The sequence below is a fragment of the Lathyrus oleraceus genome, chromosome 6 (assembly GCF_024323335.1).
Source record: "Lathyrus oleraceus cultivar Zhongwan6 chromosome 6, CAAS_Psat_ZW6_1.0, whole genome shotgun sequence".
Classification (NCBI taxonomy): domain Eukaryota; kingdom Viridiplantae; phylum Streptophyta; class Magnoliopsida; order Fabales; family Fabaceae; genus Lathyrus; species Lathyrus oleraceus.
The window spans coordinates 329,853,164-329,874,472 of record NC_066584.1 but is presented as its reverse complement, the minus strand read 5'-3'; the positions used below and the strand labels follow the sequence as shown (position 1 = coordinate 329,874,472).

At 33.7% G+C, this 21,309-nt stretch overlaps 2 protein-coding genes across 3 annotated transcripts; both read right to left on the bottom strand.

The window, feature by feature from the left end:
• Positions 1 to 1,560: 1,560 nt before the first annotated feature.
• On the bottom strand, positions 1,561 to 2,799 carry LOC127096868 (universal stress protein A-like protein). Of its 2 annotated transcripts, XM_051035405.1 has the most exons (5): positions 2,651 to 2,799; positions 2,339 to 2,537; positions 2,145 to 2,251; positions 1,947 to 2,059; positions 1,561 to 1,846 (listed from the first exon to the last, which is right to left on the bottom strand). In XM_051035405.1, the coding sequence occupies exons 2-5, from the start codon at positions 2,514 to 2,516 to the stop codon at positions 1,747 to 1,749; spliced, it is 498 nt and encodes a 165-aa protein (XP_050891362.1). In that variant the 5' UTR covers positions 2,517 to 2,537; positions 2,651 to 2,799; the 3' UTR covers positions 1,561 to 1,746. The 2 variants fall into 2 exon arrangements, with proteins under 2 accessions (XP_050891362.1, XP_050891361.1); XM_051035404.1 differs by having other exon boundaries at positions 2,339 to 2,713.
• A 5,646-nt stretch (positions 2,800 to 8,445) lies between these two features.
• LOC127095495 (uncharacterized) lies at positions 8,446 to 11,579 on the bottom strand. The gene is made up of 5 exons (XM_051034175.1): positions 11,506 to 11,579; positions 11,339 to 11,435; positions 11,212 to 11,263; positions 10,938 to 11,092; positions 8,446 to 8,925 (listed from the first exon to the last, which is right to left on the bottom strand). The coding sequence occupies exons 1-5, from the start codon at positions 11,577 to 11,579 to the stop codon at positions 8,446 to 8,448; spliced, it is 858 nt and encodes a 285-aa protein (XP_050890132.1).
• Between the last annotated feature and the right edge of the window lie 9,730 nt (positions 11,580 to 21,309).

The following is a 21,309-nucleotide window of genomic DNA, read 5'->3' as shown; positions in this document are numbered from 1 at the left end:
TCCGGCAATTGATTCTTTGACCTTCAAAAATCGTGAATTCTCCTCTTGAGCCCTAGCCTCTTCTTCTCCCTTTCTCAGTTTCTTCTCTTGCTCTTCCTCTTTCCACTTTTCAGTCGCTTCCTCCTTTTCACGTGAAAAAACCCTTTTTACCAAATGGAACTCTTTATATATATATTCCAACTTTATTATTCCAATAATAATAATCCAATAATATTCCAATTATTTAATTAAATTAATAAATATACTATTAACTTAAATTAAATAATTATCATATTTTATCGGGGTGTTACACTTAAACCTCCATCGCACGAGTATACAAGCAATTTTAACTGCTAGAACCCGAACGTTAACATCGTTCAGTAAAAAACAACCCACAAACATTCATTTTCTACCCACAAACTACGGAGCTCTGATTTTCTCATTGCATTATGAAACTACGTAGGCACATGGTTTCAAAATCTAGGCAAGCACACTAAAAACTTATTTTCCCCCTAATTAAAATCAATTGCAATTAAATTTTAGATAATAACACCCATATACGTAAAGAACAATCAAAATGATTCTCGTTGAGTACAACAAATGTGAGGGGGTGCAAATACATTCTCCTTGCATAATCGACTTCCGAACTCAAATTTGGTTGCGACGACCAACTTGTCTTCTTTTATGAGTTTTATCGATATTTTCCTTTTCCTTTGGAATAAACAAAATTCGGTGACAACTCTATATTTTTCGTGGCGCGACACACGCGTCTCCGACATTTGAAACTATCTTTTAAATCTTCTAACTGCTTATGTCGAAAGTTTTTTCTTTTTGAAATTCTAAACATGTTTAAAAGAAAAGTGATCCTGTGGATTTGTCAAACGAAATTTGACAAGTTTCTAAGTTATCTATATCTTGAACTTAAAATAAATTAGGTCTCAATATCTGATAAGCGAGTCGAACGCACCCTTTCAATTGAAGTTATCAAAACGTCAAAAATATAACTAAATTATTTTATATTTAACAATCTCATAAAAATACTAAACCATAATTATCAGGCTAACACCAATCTATTTAAATAAATAGAAATACATTTCTTATTATATTATCTTATTTTATTTTAAATTAAATAAATTTTAATTATTTTTAAAATTTTATAAAAATAATATAAACAATATAAACTTTCATAAATTTTTCAAATAAAATAGTTTCACAAAAGTTATAGTTAAAGTCACATAAATCAATATAAATAACTGTTTAAAGTCTATATTTAAATATTAATTAAATTATTTATTTATGTACATTCAAATAAAATAAATTTTAAATAGATTAATTAAACTTTTTAAAAATAACTAAAAATAAGTCTATTACATAGTATAAACAAGACTTAAGCTTTAAAATACTTAGCATGCTTTCGACTTGAGAAAGCCTATCCCACCCCCTATTTTCATCACCGCTAATCACAACTGTTGTTATAAATTGGTGCTTCTAGCCAGTCTTAGAAATTATTAAAGAATATTTTATTTCTTGAAATAAAAAAAAAAATCAGAGAATGGGATAAGCTATAAGAAAACTTCATAATAAAAAATAATAAAAATCCACTTTAATAATTATAAATAAAAAACACATCACTTTCTTCATAAAAGAAAGAAACAAAATTGGCACAACCCAAAAGACACTTGCTCATAGCAACCGCAACAGAAGCAAAGTATTTATATTTATTTACATACAAAAACAAAAAGAAGCCAAAGGAATGACTAGATATTATTAATTATCTTCTCCATCGGTTGATTTTGGCTTCTTGACAATCAAAACAGGGCACTTCACATTCTGTGCACAGTGGTTGCTCACACTTCCCAGAAAAGCCCTACACCATTAATCAATATCCAAAACCAAATTAATTTTACAATTCTCATTCTAACAAAAAAAAACTCACAATTCAAATACAGAGATCATAATTAACCTACCTCTTAATAACACCATATCCATGGCTTCCCATCACCAAGATATCAACCCCCAATCTCTGAACCGCCTGGCAAATCACGTCGCGAGGGTCACCATTCTCTATCCTCGTCTCCACCTAAACCACACCAATCACTGATTAATCAACTAATCATTTTATTAATCATTTAATTAGTTAAATCATACATAATTGATTAATATACATTTTGGACGTTGTTACAGAGTAACTTGGCTTTCTCCAAAACTGATTCAGCAACTTGTTGGCTATACTTCTCCATCGTTGCCGTTACATCGGACGAAAAAAGATATCCTGAAACACAGATACATACATACATAACAATACACAAATTAATTAATTAATTAATGAATTAATTAATTATACGAATTAATTAATTACCTGTGCCGTCGAAGGCTGAGTAAACGACACGAGGAGGCTTAACGTAGATGAGAATAAGATGATCTTTCGAATTTTGAAAAATCAAATTCTTCAAACTCCATGTCAGAGCGTAAATACTCTCGTCTCCTTCGTCAATAGCTACCATGATTCTTCTTCCGTTTTCTGTTATTCCAGCCATGAACACTGCTTCGAACTTCTTCTGCAAAGAAATATTCAGTATATGTATGAGATTTCAGATTATGATCGGTACAATAGCTGAACAATAATATATAGTTTATTTATTTATAGTTGCTCATATAAGTTTTTTAGCACCTAGTATTTCTGAATGTTCATAGATTTGGGATTTCTGGTTTTCGCTATTTCGACACAGTGGGCCTTCCGGATTACCCTTTCAACGTGTTAAATATAATATCTACTATTTCTATAAATTTACCCTTCTAGATAATCTTTAGGGGAGTAGATTTATAATATCTAAAGGGAATATTTAATTTTAATTATACTTTTTTATTTAAAAGAAATAAACATAAAGGTATCTGTGCTGGCCAATTTTGAGCTACACAACTGGTTTCAGCTAGAGGTGTCAATTTAGGGGGTCAGGGCCTAATTTTTAAGGCCCCAAAAATATAGGGGGCCCAAAATTTAAAAAATAAATGAGCACTTAAATATATGGGGCCCCTAAAATAAAGGCCCATAAAATTCAATTGAGGGCTTAAGGCCCCATCATTTTTTAAAGAAAAATTTGTTTTTTTTAAAGAAAAAATTATTATTTTTTTATTTTCATGATTTTTTTTTTCAAAAAAACCGACTTTTTTAATTTCATAAAAAATCGATTTTGTTTCAAATAAAACTAAACTTTTTAATAAAAAAAATCGATTTCATTATTCCGGAAAAAATCGATATTTTTTCTATTTTCGGAAAAAGTCGGTTTTTTTTTTATTTTCGAAAAAAGCCAATTTAAAAAAAAAAATCACATTTTTTTTATTATTTTTGAAAATATCGACTTCTTTTATTTATAAAAAAATGACATTTTATGTTTTGAAAAAAAATCGATTTTTTTGTTGGAAAACATTAATTTTTTTATTTTTGAAAAATATCAACTTTTTTCTTTCGAAAAAAAATATTTTTTTTTTAAAAACAAATCGCCTTTATCATTTTAAAAAGAAATCAATTTTTTTTTGTATTTTCGAAAAAATCAACTTTTTTCCTATTTTTGAAAAAAATAATTTTTTTTTTTCAGAAATATCACTTTTTCAGAAAAAATAAAAAATTTAAATATTTTAAAAAAAATCGACTATGTTATTTTTTTTTGAAAAAAATTAATGTTTTTCTTGAAAAAATCAACTTTTTTTTTAATTTTTGAAAATAATTTTTACTTTTTTTTTCAGAAAAAAATTAATTTTGTAATTTTTTTATTATTTTTAAAATATATATTTAAAAAAATAAAATATTTTGTTTCAAATAAATTATATTTTGAGCCCCTCATTTAGGCCCCTTAAAAACCAAAAATAAGATGGGGCTTAAAAATAAGGGGCCAAAAAATTATTGATTTAGTAGGGGGCCTAAAAAAATTGGGCCGAATAAGGGGCCCAATTGTTGGGGCTTTCTCATTTAGGGCTTTTTTAACACTTCTAGTTTCAGCCACCACTTGTCCTTGGTTTTTTGAGCTTTTTAATTTACCAACAAACCCATGGAATCATATCCTCAATATATATGTATTTTTAGATAATATAGAATTTATTTTTAAAATAATCACTATTTCTAAATTAAATATCAAATAATCATATTTTCAAATTATTCATTAAATTAATTAATTTTAAATAAATATAAATTACACGACAAGAGTATGCGTGTGCATGTTTTTTTGCACTAAGACATCAATCCTAGTGGCATATGCATGTAAAAAGATAATATTGCATGCATGTGCCACAGACAGTGGCGCTTGCTCTTGTCGTACAAATATTCTTTTTTTTAAATGGTTAATTTGGTAAATAATTTTAAAATATGATTATTTTAGTATTTAATTTGAAAATAGTAGTTATTTTTTTAAAAAAATCTGCTATATACACGATTTAATAATGCATGCACTGAAATTCTCCATAGCGCTATCATGCATGGTGCATGCTTAGACGTCATGCCATTGCGTGTGGCGTATGCATGCATTTTCTATGAGCTATGTTTAGTTTTTTTTTAATTTAATTATTTTAATTATAAAAATTGAAATAAAATAGAAAATTAAAAATAATTTATAGTATTATTTCATAAAACTGAATTACACGATTGTGGTCTCCTAGTATTTATTTGAGGCATAGGTGGTTGGTCCGAGGTCCTAATCGACTTGGCAGCAGGTCATGAATATTTAAGTATGCTAGATTGACTATTCTAGGTATAACTAAATCTTCATCGCTGAATATGATGTACCAAAGACACCATTTAGGTTCCTAGACGCCTTGAGAACATCGAATGGGTGGTAATGCCCTTCAAATTGAAATTTTTTGGCGCGACATATCAAAGAGAAATGAATTTAATTTTCCATGACTTTATAGATACCTACATACAGGTCTACATAGATGATATTGTCATCAAATCCTCATCAAAAGATGGTCACATGGACTACCTTCGACAGTCCTTTGAAAGGATGAGAAAATATTGGTTTAAAAATGAATCCTATGAAATGTGCATTTTCGTTAGTGCATGGTACTTTCTTGGATTTTTAGTCCATAAGAAAGGAATTGAAATAAATCAAAACAAGACTAAAGAAATATTGGAAATGAAGCCCCTTTCGACCAAAAAGCATATGCAGTCGTTACTAGGAAAAATCAACTTTCTAAGAAGATTTATTTCTAACTTAAGTGGCAAAACCCAAGCGTTTTCGCCACTACTCCATCTAAAAGGCAAAAAGAAGTTCAAATGGGAGTTGGAGCATCAAAGGGTATTCAACGAGATAAAGGACTACTTGATAAAAACATATAATCCCAATACCTCATACAAAAGGGAATCTAATGAAACTATACATCTTTGTATCAGAGTTAACAATGGGAAGCATGTTGGCTCAAGAGGACAAAAATGGCGTCGAAAGGGCCATTTACTATCTTAGTAGGGTCCTGAAAGATGTAGAAACTAGATATTGTGAAATAGAAATTTTGTGTTTCTGCTTGTACTTATCTTGTACCAAATTGAAACATTAGATAAAGCCAATTTATGTTTATGTTTACTCGCATTTCGACATCATCAAGCACATGCTTTCTAAACCTATTTTGCATAGTCGAAATGGAAATTGGGCCTTAGCCCTGACTGGATATTCCCTAACATATGTGCATCTAAGGGCCATGAAAGGTCAAATTGTGTCTGACTTTATGGTCGATCATACAATTGTCAAAATGATACAAAATTACATAGACTTAAAGCCTTGGGACTTGTATTTCGAAGGTTCAAGTCATAGAGAGGGAACTGGGATTGGAGTTTTAATAGTCTCACCCAAAGGAATCTCGTTCAAATTCAAGTTTAGAATTAGGGGTCAATGTTCCAACAATGAGGTTAAATATGAAACATTGATAGCAGGCCTTGAAATTATACTTGACTTAGGAGCAAAAAGAGTAGTGATTAGGGGCGACTCATAATTAGTATTAAAACAACTAACCAAAGAATACAAGTGTACCAAATAAAACTTGGTATCGTATTGTAGCCAGTATAACACGATTGTTCTTAGAAAAGTTTGACTCGTTCGAAATTATATTCATGCCCAGATTGAAAAATCAAGAGGCAAATGACTTAGTTCAAGTTGCTTCAGGCTACAAAGTCCCTAAAGAAAAATTGGAAGAGTTAATTGTGGTTAGAGTAAAACTAGTCCCAACTAACATCTCTTCTTCGAGAATGCTAACATCCAAACCTACAAGAATAGAGGACTTGAGGTAATAAAGTACATGAAAGCCAAGGAGTATGTTGTTCTTTCCATTGACAATATGTCAAACGATGACTGCGAAGACCTATTATGGAATACTAGGAAAATCCTACAGGAACAACGAATCCAAAAGTTAAATTAAAGGCACTGAGTTATACCATCATGGGTAACAAATTGTTTAAAAAGACCTCATAAGGGATTACTTTGAAGTGTATTAATGAAAGTGGGGCATATGCAACAATATTTGATGTATACAAGGGATCATGTGGTGCTCATCAAGCTGACCACAAAATGAATTGGTTTTTGTTCCGACAAGGTGTTTATTGGCCAACCATGCCAAAAAAATTGCATAGAGTTTGCCAAAGAATGTCAAGATTGTCAAAAACATGTTGGGATTCAACATGCCCCTGCTAGCGGACTATATTTAGTTGTAAAGTCTTGGACTTTCAAAGGTTGGGAATTGGACCTAATTGGTGAAATTCGAACATCGTCTTCTAAGGATTATAAGTATATCTTGGTAGGTATTGATTAATTTACCAAATGGGTCTAAGCAATACCATTGACAAAGGTTGACCAAGACACGGTGATAAGTTTTGTTCAGAGTCATATCATTTGAAGGTTTAGATTACCTGAAACCTTAACCACAAATCAAGGTTTTGTCTTCACTGGTCGAAAGATGGTTGAGTTCTCCTTAGAAGTTGGAAGTAAACTCCTAACACCCACGCTTTACTATGCTCAAGAAAATGGACAAGTCGAGGTGGCTAACAAAATAATAATCGGTTTGATTAAAAAATATGTGGACCAAAAACCTAAGAATTAACACAAAACACTAGATCAAGCTTTGTGGGCTTGTCAAACTTCTCCTAAGGAAGCAAATAATGCAACTCCTTTCTGACTGACGTTTGGTCATGATGTAGTTTTTCCTGTTGAAATTTACTTGCAATCAGCAAGGATTCAAAGGAAAAATGAAATACCCTATGATAACTTCTGGTATATGATGTTAGATGAGTTGGTTGACCTAGATGAGGAAAGAATGAATGCATTGGACGTGCTCATGAGGCAAAAGGAAATAGTGGCTAAGGCTTACAATAGGAAGGTAAAACCTAAAAAAAAATTTGGTCGGTGACTTGGTTTGGAAAGTCATTTTGCCTATGGGGAAAAAATGTAAAGTTTTGGGAAAATGGTCACCTAACTAGGAAGGTCCCTTTCGAATCACTCAGGTGTTTTCAAATAATACCTATGAGATTAAAGAGACTAAACCAGAATGTTGAACCCTGGGGATAAATGGGAAGAACCTAAAAGGATACAAACCTATGTTATAGTAGATTCAAATAGTAAAATAAATAACTTAACACAAAATAAGGCCAATATGGTATTTAAAGGGTGCCAAAATGGCAAATGTTATTACATAAACCTAACAGAGAGAAAACAAATATATAAATGACTTAAACAAAATTGTTCTGGATATTCTTAAGGTGCGATTTCAGAAGAGTCATTATGTCATAAAGTCGAGAATATTCAACTTTTAACTCCTCGTTCTCACGGTCCAGTTGAAGAGAAGCCTCCACGTGTTTAATGCCAACATGAGCTTCTCGATCAATGAGGTCTTTGGTAAAAGCTAACACAGAGTTTTCCAGTCCATTCTCTGTCTTTCTCATATCTTCTACCAGCTTTATCAACTACACAATTTGTGCTTCATAGATGGGAATTTGTCCTCTGTAGGTGTATAAATGGTATTTATCTTTTTGGGCCTTTGCCTCAAAATGATCCACTTTTTGTTGTGATGCTACGTTAGGATCCCACTTTTTGGTCGAGATGTCAACTTTCTGCTGAAGAAGATCAACATATTGGTGTTTTCTGCAATAGATTGGCATATCCGATCAAAAAGGGGCTCAAAGTCTAACATGAAAATGATTGCAGACTCAAATATCTTTTGACCACTTGGGTTCTTTAGCAGCTTCCTGATTTCAGATTCTGTTGAAGGGTCTTGCTCAAGGGATTGGAAAAGATAAACACCAAAAGCGTAGGCTTTCAATTGCTCGACCGGAAAACACACATAATCTTCATTAAGGTTGCTTTTAGCAGTTGAGGAACTTGATGAGCAACTAGTAACACTCATACCTCAACTCTTTACCAATCTTCTCAAAGCCTCAGCGGGATTTTGTTCTTTAATAGTGATGATCTCCTACTGAGTGAGAGATGTGTTGGATTATAAATCTTTGATTGGTTTATAAGTAATAGTTGCAACACCAAAGGACTTGGTCATACCAAGTTGTGATTCAGCCCAAGTGGCATCTACAACTTTGCTTGCTTCATTCTCTGACTCGGGTCTTGCATCCTCAAAGTCTTTATCATCTTCTGAAGGAGTGTCCTCATAATCCTCAGACAAGGAATTTGACTTCTCTCCGCCGGAAGCAATTGGCCCCCCAGTCGAATCGTCAACATCATCAGAATTGTCAGAGTCTCGATCCTCATCACGAAGGGGCACAGAACTGGTCACTGGGATTGAATTGGTGATTTGGTAATCATCTTTGCTAAGGTCTTCATATTTATTATCCTTATTAGTCTCAGGGTCATGGTCCCCAATGATAGTCAGATGCACAGAGTGGGAGCTAGTGTTGGGAGGCGCCGACCAATCAATACTAGAAAAAGTGGGTGCCTTAGGATCCTTGTCAAGGGGTAGACCTCCCTAGAAGAAAACTGTGAGGGAAAATATGCCTAGTCCTTATTTTAATGATGTCAAACCTTTCTAATCACCCATAACGTGTACTTTGGAAAATATCATCATATCATAGAATGCATTCATCCTCTAACATGTTCAAAATATAGGTTCAATGTGTCCAAGCATATAAGAGCATATCATAGATGTGAATCATGCACTTGATCATAGTTAATATCCTAGGTTCATAAGAGATCGGTTCAAATTGGTCAAAATACATCTCAAAACTCATTTTTAGGTGTTTGAGAACTGTGAGTCGACTCATGACTCGAAGCAAAACTCTTGGGTCTGAACAGGTTGAGTAACCGGTCGACTCAACCCTAGGAAAACTGAATGAGTCGAGTCATCCTCATGTTGCGTCGACTCATTGCCTATTTTCATTTGAACCATGTAGCCACGGGTCTGAACAGGTCGAGTCATAGGTCGACTCAACCCTAAAAAAAACTCGGTCTGAGTCGACTTATCCCCTGTTTGATTCGAATCATTGCCTATTTTACTTGAATATTTTTGCCACTGGTCCATACAGGTCGAGTGGTCGCTGCTTAGACTTAATTTTCTGCTATGTAAGTTTGCAAAATAATTTTGTTATGTCTGTTAGTTGGTCCATGCATCATATAAATATTCTAGAGTCTCTTCTTCAACAAAAATAAGAAAAGTGAAAGAGATACACCAAAGTGCTCATCATCTTCATTCTTTATTACATTTCTCAATAATCACACATAATAATCTTTATTGAGCATTGTGCATTGTTGTTGTGATAACGTCCAAATAAGATTGGACTATCTTAGTTTGGGTTAAGGCTTTGTGTGGGTTTTTCTTGAATAAAACTATTGGGGTTTTGTCCTCAAAGAATTGGGGTTTTTTGCACTAACCTTTGATTCGCAGATTCAGCCGAGTGAAAAGTTTGAAGAACGGAAGGTTCGGTCAAACAAGTAACGGTAACCGGAGGATTGTGAAGAAAGATTAGGGTTCAAGTGACTTGCGTTTGAAATCAGCTGAGCTGAAGTTTTAGAGAACGAGGCGTTCTTGCAATAAGGTAGCGGTAACCGGAGGTTTGTTCGAAGCGCTTGAAGGACTTGGTTCAACTCGAATCAAGGAGAGAGAATAGAATAGGATCTGTAACAATTCTAGGGGTTGATTGGTGGTGATCATTTGTTCTTTTGTATTGACTTTGCGACATGTTAATAAAAACATCTCAATTCTAGATTTAGAATTGAGGGCAAACGTACCCTAAGCGAGGACGATAAGGGAACTGCCTCAATAAATCCAGTCTTATTCTCTTTATCTCTTAACTTTTCAAATTCTGCATTAATTACGGTTTGTGTGAAATTAATAGTAAAATCAATATCGCTTGATTGTTGTGCATAGTAACTGTTCGATAAATTGGTGCAATCACTTTGATTGCAGCTGAGTAAAATTCTGCACATTCAATTTGAGTGAAATTGAAACTTGGAGTGGAGTGTACACCAAGTGTTCGATAAAATTAATCTCACATAAATTTAGTAATATTTTACTTGATCTCTTACTGCGTTTAAGCATTATTAGAGGTAACGATATCAAGGATTATAGTGGTTAATCGATTGATTTAGATAGTGGTTGATTTAGAGGTAACGATATCACGCATATCCGATCTTTCCATTAACAGTCCGTTTAGACGATTATAATCTAGGGTGTTCCCCCAATCGTTGAAAACATTTTTAAAAAGCGGTAAATTTCAAGACTGATCTATTCAACCCCCCTTCTAGATCGGTACTATTGTCTAACAAAAAATAGTCAGTTGACACACATAAGGTCGTCATAAAAGTATCGAGAAAAAAGGATAATATACCATGGATTAAGTAAAGGTTTATTGGAGGATTTCTTCTCTGGCGCAATGTTTCCCATTTCCGTAGGAAAGACGTTGGGGTGAACTTCAGAACTATTGCCTTCTATGTTAATAGCAGCCTCATATTGAGTCTTTTGTTGAGAGGAATTGCGAGAACGTGAGAGGTAGGCTTTTTGAGATTTTTCTTTTTCTTCTTCTCAATTGGTCGGGGCTCATAGGTGGCATCAAATGTTGAATTAGGATGAGACGCCTCCAGTCGGGTAGGCTTTAGAGATGACTTATCGTCATCATCTTCCTCCATCTCTTTAGTTCCTTGAAAAAAAATAGAAATAAGACAAGTTAGGTGAAGAAGCACAATCAAAGGATAAATAGAAAGTCAAAGATTTAAACTTGAGGTTTCTTTTATGCTTTATCAGGTTCGTCCTTCTTACTTTTCTTCGACAAAGGAAGAGAAATGGTCGCAGTATGTGCATGCTTTCGAACCTGAAAGGAAGAAGTATATTTCATACGAAATGCTTGAGCTTTACCATTGGAAATAAAAAGAGGTGGTATACAAACCTGTTTTTCTACTTCCTCTTCGACATGGGTTTCTTCTTTTTGCTTCGTCTTCCTTTTGGGAGCAGCAACAACCGAAACAGTTTCTTTTTTTCTAACTCTATAAATTGAAATATGAGTTAGATAATTGTTATAAAGAATTGCAAGTTTAGAAGAAATACTAGTATTACATGTGGCAATCGCCCACGACGGCAACATCCCCTCTGCCTCTCCTCAAAGCGACAACTGTAAAGAAGTGTGACATAGTTAGGCTAAGAGACATAAAAGGAAGGAAAGTTTAATCCAACGATCCTTGATGCCTCACCATCAGCAATGTCAGATAAGACTTCAACGTGATTGATTTTGACATGAAGGTGACCTCGGTAGCTATGTCTATCGTGCTTAGTCAGAACCACCCATTGGGCAGGTTTTTTATAAGCATTTTATATTTCGTCTAAAACAATTCCACAAACAAACCATCTTGGGAATGGGGGAGAAAATGCCAAGGCTATTTCACATGAAGGCATGGTGGAAACTTTGGTTTATGTAAAAACAAAGCAAAAAGATATTTATCCTTCACATAGGAAGGATATTTTAGCTTTGGTATTTTGTCAATAAGTTTTTCTTTTAAAGTAGCAGCTGCCTCAGAGATCGTCCGACGAAGGTCACGAGGATTATACACAGTTTCATAGTAGCGTTGGAAAGCGAAAATTTCTTTAATGTGTATATATGTACATTTTTTTAACTTGGTCTGCAAAGAAACGGAAGCTTCAGTTAGATAATGCGCCTTGGTCATCACATCGACAAATTTTGCAATTTGGTAGTCCTTCCACCAAGTGTCGAAATCACGAGTACAGTAGAATGAACTTTGGAACTTGAAAGTGGTAAACTCTAAGTTGTCTTCAATTTTTTTGGAAAAGAGTTTAAAACATGTCTCTTCGGACATTCAGACAGTACTCAAGCATAAGTCCTTCTTGCACTGGAAGTAGAAGTTGGGTTTGAACTGACAAAAGTCAAATTGTCGAGCCACAAGGTTAGGTTGATACCTAACAAAACCTTGTCGACAGTAGCTTTCGTGTCAGAAAAGCTTTCCAAGTTTCATTGGATTTAGACTCGTGTGCAACATCAAGTGCATGGAATTCTCTCATGAGCCATCCAAGACCATATCGTCTATCCACGAAAGGAGACATACGAAAAGTAAACATGTAACGCTTTGCAAACCTCATGTAATATCCAGTGAAGCTCTTTTCTGTCGAAAGAGTGAAATACATTGGTAGACATATAAGTAAAGTCTAAGGGTTGATCTATGGCTGCAAGAGGTTTGGTAAGATGGTAACAAGGGAAAAACCCACTCATTCTTGCTAGATTCACATTTAGATCGAGGAAAGGGTCGTAAAAATCATGAGTAGTGTCATAAATTCTAAAAGGGATTAATACCTGGAATTTTCAAATGAGTGTTTTTTCTTCCTGAAGAGGGGGTTCGGGGACGTAAAGTTAACTCCCAAAAAGAGTGGTTGTAGTAATGGATGCAACAAGGGGAATCTCCTGGTTTGGAGTTGACGTGGATGCCATTTGAGTAAGTAGGCGTTGAGTTTTTACAAAGAGAAACTTTAAAGTTTTGTTGAAGATGAAGAAAATTGGAAGAAATCAAAAGAAGAAAGCTATTTATAGCTTTAGAAGAAGAAAAAAAGAGAAACCGTTCGTTTTTCTTCAGTTTTTCCTTTTAAAGAAAATAAAATTAAAAAAAATAGACAGGTGTCCCACAAAAGGAGAGAAAATGGGAAATGGATTTGTGTGTGTCCCACATTCTTCCTAGAAACTCGGAGCCGTAATGGCTTTTCTAAACTTGCACATGTCGAAGAGACGTTATAGGTAGTAGCCATGATAACAGTGACGTCAGCACACAACTTTGAATAGTGGTGAAGTTTCAAAAATGCCACTTGTCTCTCAAAAATGAATCAAAAGTGGCATTTATGGGGGGAAATTTGTTAGCAAAAAAATTCCACTGTACTAATTCGACAAGGGAATTGGCTTGAATTTTTGCACAAATACAAGGCAAGGATTACGTGCCTTTCGATCAGAGACCTTGGAGCAAAACTTCAATGTTCAACATTGAAGCATTGGTTTTGGTACTTAGTAGAATTTTCAAAGGTTTGGTTATTCATCATTTTGAAAAATCCAAGGAGGTTCGACTAAAGTGGAATCAAAATTCAAACCAAATAATTGTCTTTTGGTCTTATTCAAATCAACGAAGACACATGAAGATCAATCGAAGGCAGACAAAGCATGCATAGGTGACATGTCGAATGGAAGACAAATGAATGTTGAAAATCTTTAGTTTCGTAGTATTATATATAGGGATTCAATGTTAGGGTTCAGGGGTAGCAAAATCAATGTAAACTTCAATACAAATTCCATACGCAAGCGAGAAACGAGTCTCTGAAGAAAATATACTTGCTTACCAATTTCTTACTTATGCAAATAAAGTTCTTTTTCATTTAATCTATGTTTACTTGTTTTCATTTGTATTCAAGTCACTAATTTCGAATTAGTCGAAATCATTGAGTCGTTTATTTTCAAACTTAATCATTTTTACAAAGTAGTAAGCATTCAATGCAAATATCTGACAAAATCAATGCACACTTCTTTTGCCCATAAATTTAACACAACATTCCAGGATTTACTAGTTGGGTCCTTTAAGTAATAAATTTAAAACTAAGTGATTATTTACCAAAAACAACGGTGAACATGAGGGATTACTCATCTTTGGGTGTAATATGCATGATGTGTAGAAAGGAATCCTCACCTTTTTCTTTGTTTTTTGTATTATGTTTTCTCCATTATTGAGTTTTTGTGTGTTTGGAGAAGGTTGATGTAAAACCTATCTCAATTATCGTGATTAATGATAATTTGTGCCCTGATTTTACTAATGAAATTCGTGTGAAGATTGTATGAAAAATAAGGATGTTAGTGTTCATATTGATATGTGTTAATATGATGAATTTGGTGTGGGTTTTAGGGTAAATTGATGAAAGCATGATTAATCTGTGGGTGATTTTTGTAATAGACACTATATAATTATAGGTAATAGTTTTCTATGGGATTTGGGTGTTATGGGATCAAAATTGGAGCTTGTCAAGAGCTTAAATGGTGAAAAACACAGTTTTGCATTCTACACAGTGGTGACGGGCGTCACCTCCATGACAGGCCGATCGCCACCGTGCTTAGAGAGCTGATGGTTATCAGGCTGTTGACGGACGGACCGTCATGGTCTCCAAAGCAAACGACCTTGTCGGACGTCTTCTAGGTGATGGGTGTGTGGGAAGGGGGATGACAGACACATTATGACGTGAGGGTGGACCATCATGACCGTTTCTAAGTCATCTGTTCGATTTTCCGAGTTGTTTTCAAGAGCGACTACTATTTGTTGTTGTTTGGTAAGTTAGGTGATGATAAATGAGTAATATGTAGTGTTTGTATAATTATATATTATTGATTTATAATGCATATATCGAGAAGTGTAGTTTTGATAAAAACTACTGCGATGGCCTTCTTAGACGATGGCTACGATTCGAAGAGGAACCAGTGGTGATTATGACACATGTATGTTGTTGTTGCATATCACGCATCATTTATATTAGTGATAGATGTATGGAATATGGTCCTGTGACGAGTCATTGGTTCAAAGGGGGGATCAGTGACGAGTCGGGGTTCAAAGAGGAACCCGATTCGAAGGGGAACCATTAGTGAGTGGACGAAAACAATAATATAACTTTTCTGTCTAAGATTGGTACCACGTGCATTAGAGTTGAGGAGTTGATTGAATTGCATACATAACTACATTGTGAATTGATTATCATTGTTGTGAATAACTCATATGTTTGGTGAATGTTATGTATGATACTATCCTTGATGTCTTTTACACCGCTAACATTTGTGAGCGTATTCTCACCCGTGTTTGTTTTGTCTTGTGGTGTTCTATATTTTTGGGGTACAAATACTCAAGTAGATGAGACCTAGTTGATGTGGGTTAGAGGATGGCGTAGAAGCCTCTTCGTTATTTACTATTTTCCGTGTTATTTAGTTTCGTTAATGCTCTGACCTGTAACATTGGGATGGGATGTTTGTTTTGGTTTTATGTCCTGTGTTTGAGTTATATCATTTTACGAAGTACTTTGTTTTATTGAGACAATTAAAGTATGATTGATATTTGAGTTTCGTTGCTATCTCGTATTATTACGTGATGAAGATGTATGTTGAGCATGTGTAACACCGATATTTGAGAAATTATCTGATTATCTTTTATAAATAAAGAGTCAGGGTTTTAGGGTGTTACATAGTTGGTATCAGAGAAGATTGGTCCATTCGGCCTATGTTGTGAATTAGTGGGTGCCCTTGTATGCGACATGTGTGTGAACATTGTCGATACTTGTTTTTGTTAACTGTTGTTTTCTTTATTGTATATGATTAATTAACCCGTCTTGGATGATTGTGCAAAAAGAAATGGCTGGAGGTATAAACGATCAAGCGATTATTGATGCTTAGAAGAAATGGCTCATGTGATGGGGCAAGAGAATCTAGCTTTGTAGGCTGATCAGCATAATCAATAGGGAGTGGTTGATGAATTTCGTGGGTTGGGAAAGTTTTAGAGGAACAACGCGCCTACTTTTATGGGGAGATACGACCCTGAGGGTTCTCAAAGTTGGCTTCAAGAGATTGAGAAGATATTTCGGGTTACGATTTGCACTGATGAGTAGAAAATGTTGTTTGGGACACATATGTTGTCTGTGGAGGCTAAGTATTGGTGGGATAATACCTGTCAGAGGTTGGAAGTTGCATGCACTGAGATCACTTGGGGGAACTTCAAGAAATATTTTTTGGAGAAGAATTTTCCAATTCATGTTCGCAGCAAGAAAGAGATTGAGTTCCTTGAACTAAAGCAAGGAAACATGACTTGGATGATTATGCGGCTAAGTTCGAGGAGTTGTCTAGGTTTTTCCCTCACTACAATATGGTATGGGTTGAAGGTTCTAAGTGCATAAAGTTCGAGAGTGGATTACATCCTGAAATCAAGCAGTTCATTGGTTATTCGGAGATTCGTCAGTTCTCGATACTAGTCAATAAATGCAGGATCTACTAGTTAGAGAAACTTTCATTTGAAAGCTAGGATTCCATTACAATTAAACAAACAAAAAGAATATCTTTAGTAATTTTGTAATATTTTACTTTTGCTAAGGTGTTATAATTTTTTACTATCGGATAATTTGCTCGAAAATTTAAGAATTATTATTCTCTTTTCACAATTAAGTTAATGTCAAAAATAATTATTTAATATGATTCTTTTATAAAGTGTGCAATAAGGCCAAAGCAAGAGAAAATAAAATATTACTCTAGAAAATTAGGAGAAATTATGGAATTGTTATATGAACTGATAAATGTTCAATGATGTTGAAATACATATTAATATGGAGTGAACAAATTCAGTAAATATTAATATCTTTTAAGTATTTTGTAGATTTTCATCACTTTATATTTTTTATTTGAAAGATAATTTGGTTAATCTTTATTAGGATCGATTTTTTAATTTTTAATATAACTTTTATATCATTTTAAAATAACAATTCAACTTATCTTTTAAATTCAAATATTATTATAGTCTTTCAGTTATGACTTGTGAAAATATATAATTATTGAAATGTGTGAGAAATATTTTTTTTTTATCCCACAAGTTAAATAGTATATAAAGGGGAATTTTCAAAGTTCTTTGAGGATATTGAGTTTGGGGGAGAAATATGGTTAAAGAACAAAATTGAATGAAGAAGAATTGGTTATAAACTAAATCATATAGTTACTATTAATATACTAAATTTTGTTCCTCGCGGCAATATTATGGTGAAGGTGAGAAAAATATACACAAGAAGGGGGGTTGAATTGTGTATATGGAAATTTACTTATTTTTCTTAAACATGTTATGAACCTAAGATGTCAAGCTCAGATTCTGATCAAAGTAAGAGTCTGAATCAGATCAGAGTCTGACTTCAGAGTTTGTTGCACAACGAAATATAAATATAGAAGTAAATAGAGAGACACACAATATATCATGGTTCCTCTCAAACCTATAGTAGTTTAGCCCCTTACAGCACAAGAGATTTTCACTGTAATCAATCAAATTACAATATGCTCAATCAAACTAGAAAGATACTTCTCCTCAAGCCCTTAAGCAAGAGACTTCATTGCCTAAATAAAATTTTCAGGACTTCCTTCTCAATCCCACGGAAAGAGATTTCATGCTCAAGTCCTTATAAGAATATTAATATCAAATATTGAGTTTTAAACTTAAGATATTTTCATTGGCATATAATATCAATTAATATGCACGATATAAACAAACTTGTAATTAACATACCTTTTATACCTTCTTTGAATATTTATGTCTCTAGTATAATTTCAATCTGTAAAAAAAAAGAAGGCAAAATCACTTATTAAATAAAAAACATAGAATCACTTATAAGTATGATAAGATACAATGTAGGGATACATCATGAAACATACTACTTAGTAACAAATAACAAATAGTATCATATATCATGTATGTAAAATGGATACACAACTTACCAGAAAAAATGGATACACAACTCGTTAAAGTCTAAAAAACACAAATAATAAAGCATGATTTGTGTCTTATTCAATTCTCACATAAATAGTCTAGAAAAAACTATTATGGATTTGATTAATGACAAAAAGGAAAGGACAAAACATGTAAGAAAGATAACATTATGACTCTATTAGGTGGGAATTTCGGCATCAGGCAGGAGATAATAAACTAAGAAAAAAGAATGTTTTTTGAAGATATCTTTGATTTCGACACAAAGAAAATATGGTGTGAGGAAGTGTCGAAGTTTGCCTTCTGTAAGGGAGGACTGATGTGAGACTTAGGAATATTCCCAAGTTCAGAATATTACTTCGACATAAGAGTTTGTTCGACATATATTTGAATTTGAATGAAAGAAGGATAACCGTATTTTATTCTTATCCACTTTTGAAAGAAAAGACGCGTGGAGTGTTGTCCTGAATCGCATACATGTCGAGTGTTACGTGTCAGTGCCTAGGAGAATAGTCGTTGGTGAAGATTATTTTGATTTAGTATATATAAGTATCTTAGTGTTAGGGTTAGGTGTGTTCAAATTGATGTATAATCAATCAGATTTACTCAAAGTATCCAGCGTGTAGAGAAACGAGTATAATTGAGAATGTATGTTTGATAACACCTGTAGGACCCCAATTTTGACTCTAAGATCCCTCATGCATTTCCATCATAATCATTAGCATTGGGATCAATCTTTGGCATCCTCCTTACCCCTCTTTCATTGAGTTTGTTTTGGGAGAGATCACCAAGCACTTTGTGATTATATCATACTTGTATTTTATCATTTCATTAACCAAAATACCAAAAAATGTCTTTGTATTTGCCTAACTCTTTTGTAGGTAGGGCATGATCTCATTGATTCATTGATCACATCTAGGGTTTTAGACCCTCATGAACAAAGAACACAACCAAGGATTGATTCAAGAATGGTTATGAACATAATATATGAGCTATAATGATCTCTACATGTTATTTTGATCAAGTTTGCTTCAAGAGTTTGAAGGTGATTTGCCTTGGAAACCCTAGTTTGACTGTGTATCTTGAGTAACTTCTCCAACAAGCTATCTCACCAATTGATCAAATTTCTCAAGGGACACTTCAAAAATCATCATCTTATGCATATATGATCTACCATGAGCCAAGAAAGTCAAGAGAATTGGAAATTAGCAAGTTGGTTGATGGTGGTTGGCCAGATGAATTCATCTGATCAAAACTGGGTCTCCCTAGACCCTATCTCCTATACTTTTCACCATATGAAAATGATTACAAGAGAAAACTTACTCTAAATAACATTATAAACAACTTTAATGTTGAGACCTAGAGCTAGTTTTGCTTGGAAAATCATTTTCTATGTTGAAACATTATAGGTCATTTTGTCTAAACCCTAATTTGAAAGTCAATTTCTCAAGGCCATAACTTGCTCAATTTTTATGAGATGAAAGATTTCCAAGTTGCACAATACAATTCAATGTGTCTACTTCAACTTTGATGTTTATAGTGGGAGATAATTCAACTTCTTTGAGCATGTGATATGAGGCTACATTATAGGTCACTTTTGACCTATACCATTGATCAAGTGATTTTTCCAAACTTCAAAAATGCATAACTCTATCATTTCAAATCCAAATGACATGAAATTTGTGACTATTTTGAAGGTCTTTGAGATATCTACAACTTTTATGAAGACACTTTTCTCATTTGAAACCCCCATAAAAAGTTAAGCAAGGTGGAATATTGAGACATATGGCTTGACACTTAGAAAATGTTTGATATGTCAAATTTTTCCAAACTTCCACCTCAAATATCTCCAAGTTCCAAGCTCCAAATGAAAAAGTGTTCAACATCAAACTTGTTCCTCTTGATCTCACCTTTCCAAAGAGCTCAAACTCGTGCATTTTGGATGAGAAATGCATAGGCTGCGCATGACTTAAACAGGTTGATATCATTTCGCATGGATCAATCTTCAAGTGACAATGCACATGTACCTTGCAATCTAATCCATCTTCAAAGCATCTGATCTTCAATTTGGACTTTCAAACCATCATTCCATGGGCCTATGCGCACCCATGCAGCATGGCATCATCATTTTACCAAATTTGGAAGGTGGAAAGAGTGTGCAAATATCATTTGATTTCCCTATAAATTGAGGCCCTTATGCTCAGAATTCACACACACATTGCGCCAACTTTGAATCTCCATTGAAAACCCTTCACTCTAAGAGGATAACCCTGATAAATTCATTTGAATTTGAGCTTGAATCTCCACTATTTTGGAATTCAATTCTCCAGGAGTCCATTGCTTCTAAACCTTTTCATTCCTCTTCTGCAAGCAAGTGAAGTGAAGCCAAGCACGATTCAGATCAAGATCTAGCAAGCTCAGACCTCCATTGAAGGTAATTTCCAAAAAATTTAAACTCTTCGATTCTCTTAAATTGTTGCTCAATTCCATTGATTATTGAGTTGTTTGAAGTCCTACCAATGTAGGCAAGAAGATTGAGTTGCTTTGAGGCCAAATCGAAGCAACTCAGATCATGAACCTCATTTTTCAATTCCACATATCTCTTAATATATTTGGATTTGGAGGAATTAGAGGTGATATTCGTGCTCAGTGATGTTTTCTCTTTAAAATCGTGTCCCTGTTTTTAATTTTAGTGATGGTTCATCTTGACCAGTCCGGTGAGCTCACCAGGGAAGATGACCGGAGCTCTAGCTTCGGCGATGATGTGGCTTGCATCTGGACCATGGGATCTAATTCTCACGTTTTAATCTTGACAGTGCCTTGTGAATACCATGTGTACAACGCGTTTGACTAAGGAACACATGGAATGCGCATTTTGGATCATCAGATCTGCCACCTCAATTAATGAGGGAGACCTGATGATCCACGTATTTTTGGATTTTTTGAATTTCATTTTAATTCAATTTTTTTCAATAATTCATAATAAATTTAATATTGATCCAAAAAATATGGGACTTTCACCAAAAAAATTCAAATATTTTTATCTTTCATATTCCGAATTAAAATTATTTTTTGGACCATTATTAATATTTTTCATGAATTAATTGATTTTTCATTTGTTTTTAATTATTTAAAAATATTTTAAAGTGTCCAAAAATTATGAATTTTTTTCTCCAAGGTCCTTTGACCTTGTTTGACCTACGATAACTCTCATGGCCATTTATTTGGTGTTTTGATGAGATTTTAGGATTTGGACAAAACATATTTAAATTTAATGCATTACTTTACTATTTTTAATTGAATAATTGTCATTTTAATTATGTTGACCATTTGTATTGACTTAATTGAGTTTCTTACTTGTTGTTGGGCCTTGGTCAAGATTGATTTGACT

Bases quoted from the DNA above. Each gene is read 5' to 3' on its own strand.
- LOC127096868 (XM_051035405.1), bottom strand. From the start codon at position 2,516: ATGGCTGGAATAACAGAAAACGGAAGAAGAATCATGGTAGCTATTGAC. The intron at 2,252-2,338 runs GTAATTAATTAA...TCTGTGTTTCAG, and splicing joins CTCAGCCTTCGACGGCACAG to GATATCTTTTTTCGTCCGAT. The intron at 1,847-1,946 runs GTAGGTTAATTA...TTAATGGTGTAG, and splicing joins GGATATGGTGTTATTAAGAG to GGCTTTTCTGGGAAGTGTGA.
- LOC127095495 (XM_051034175.1), bottom strand. From the start codon at position 11,579: ATGTCACACTTCTTTACAGTTGTCGCTTTGAGGAGAGGCAGAGGGGAT. The intron at 11,264-11,338 runs GTTTGTATACCA...TCTTCCTTTCAG, and splicing joins AAGAGGAAGTAGAAAAACAG to GTTCGAAAGCATGCACATAC. The intron at 8,926-10,937 runs GTTCTCGCAATT...GTTTTCTTCTAG, and splicing joins TCAAAAAGCCTACCTCTCAC to GGAGGTCTACCCCTTGACAA.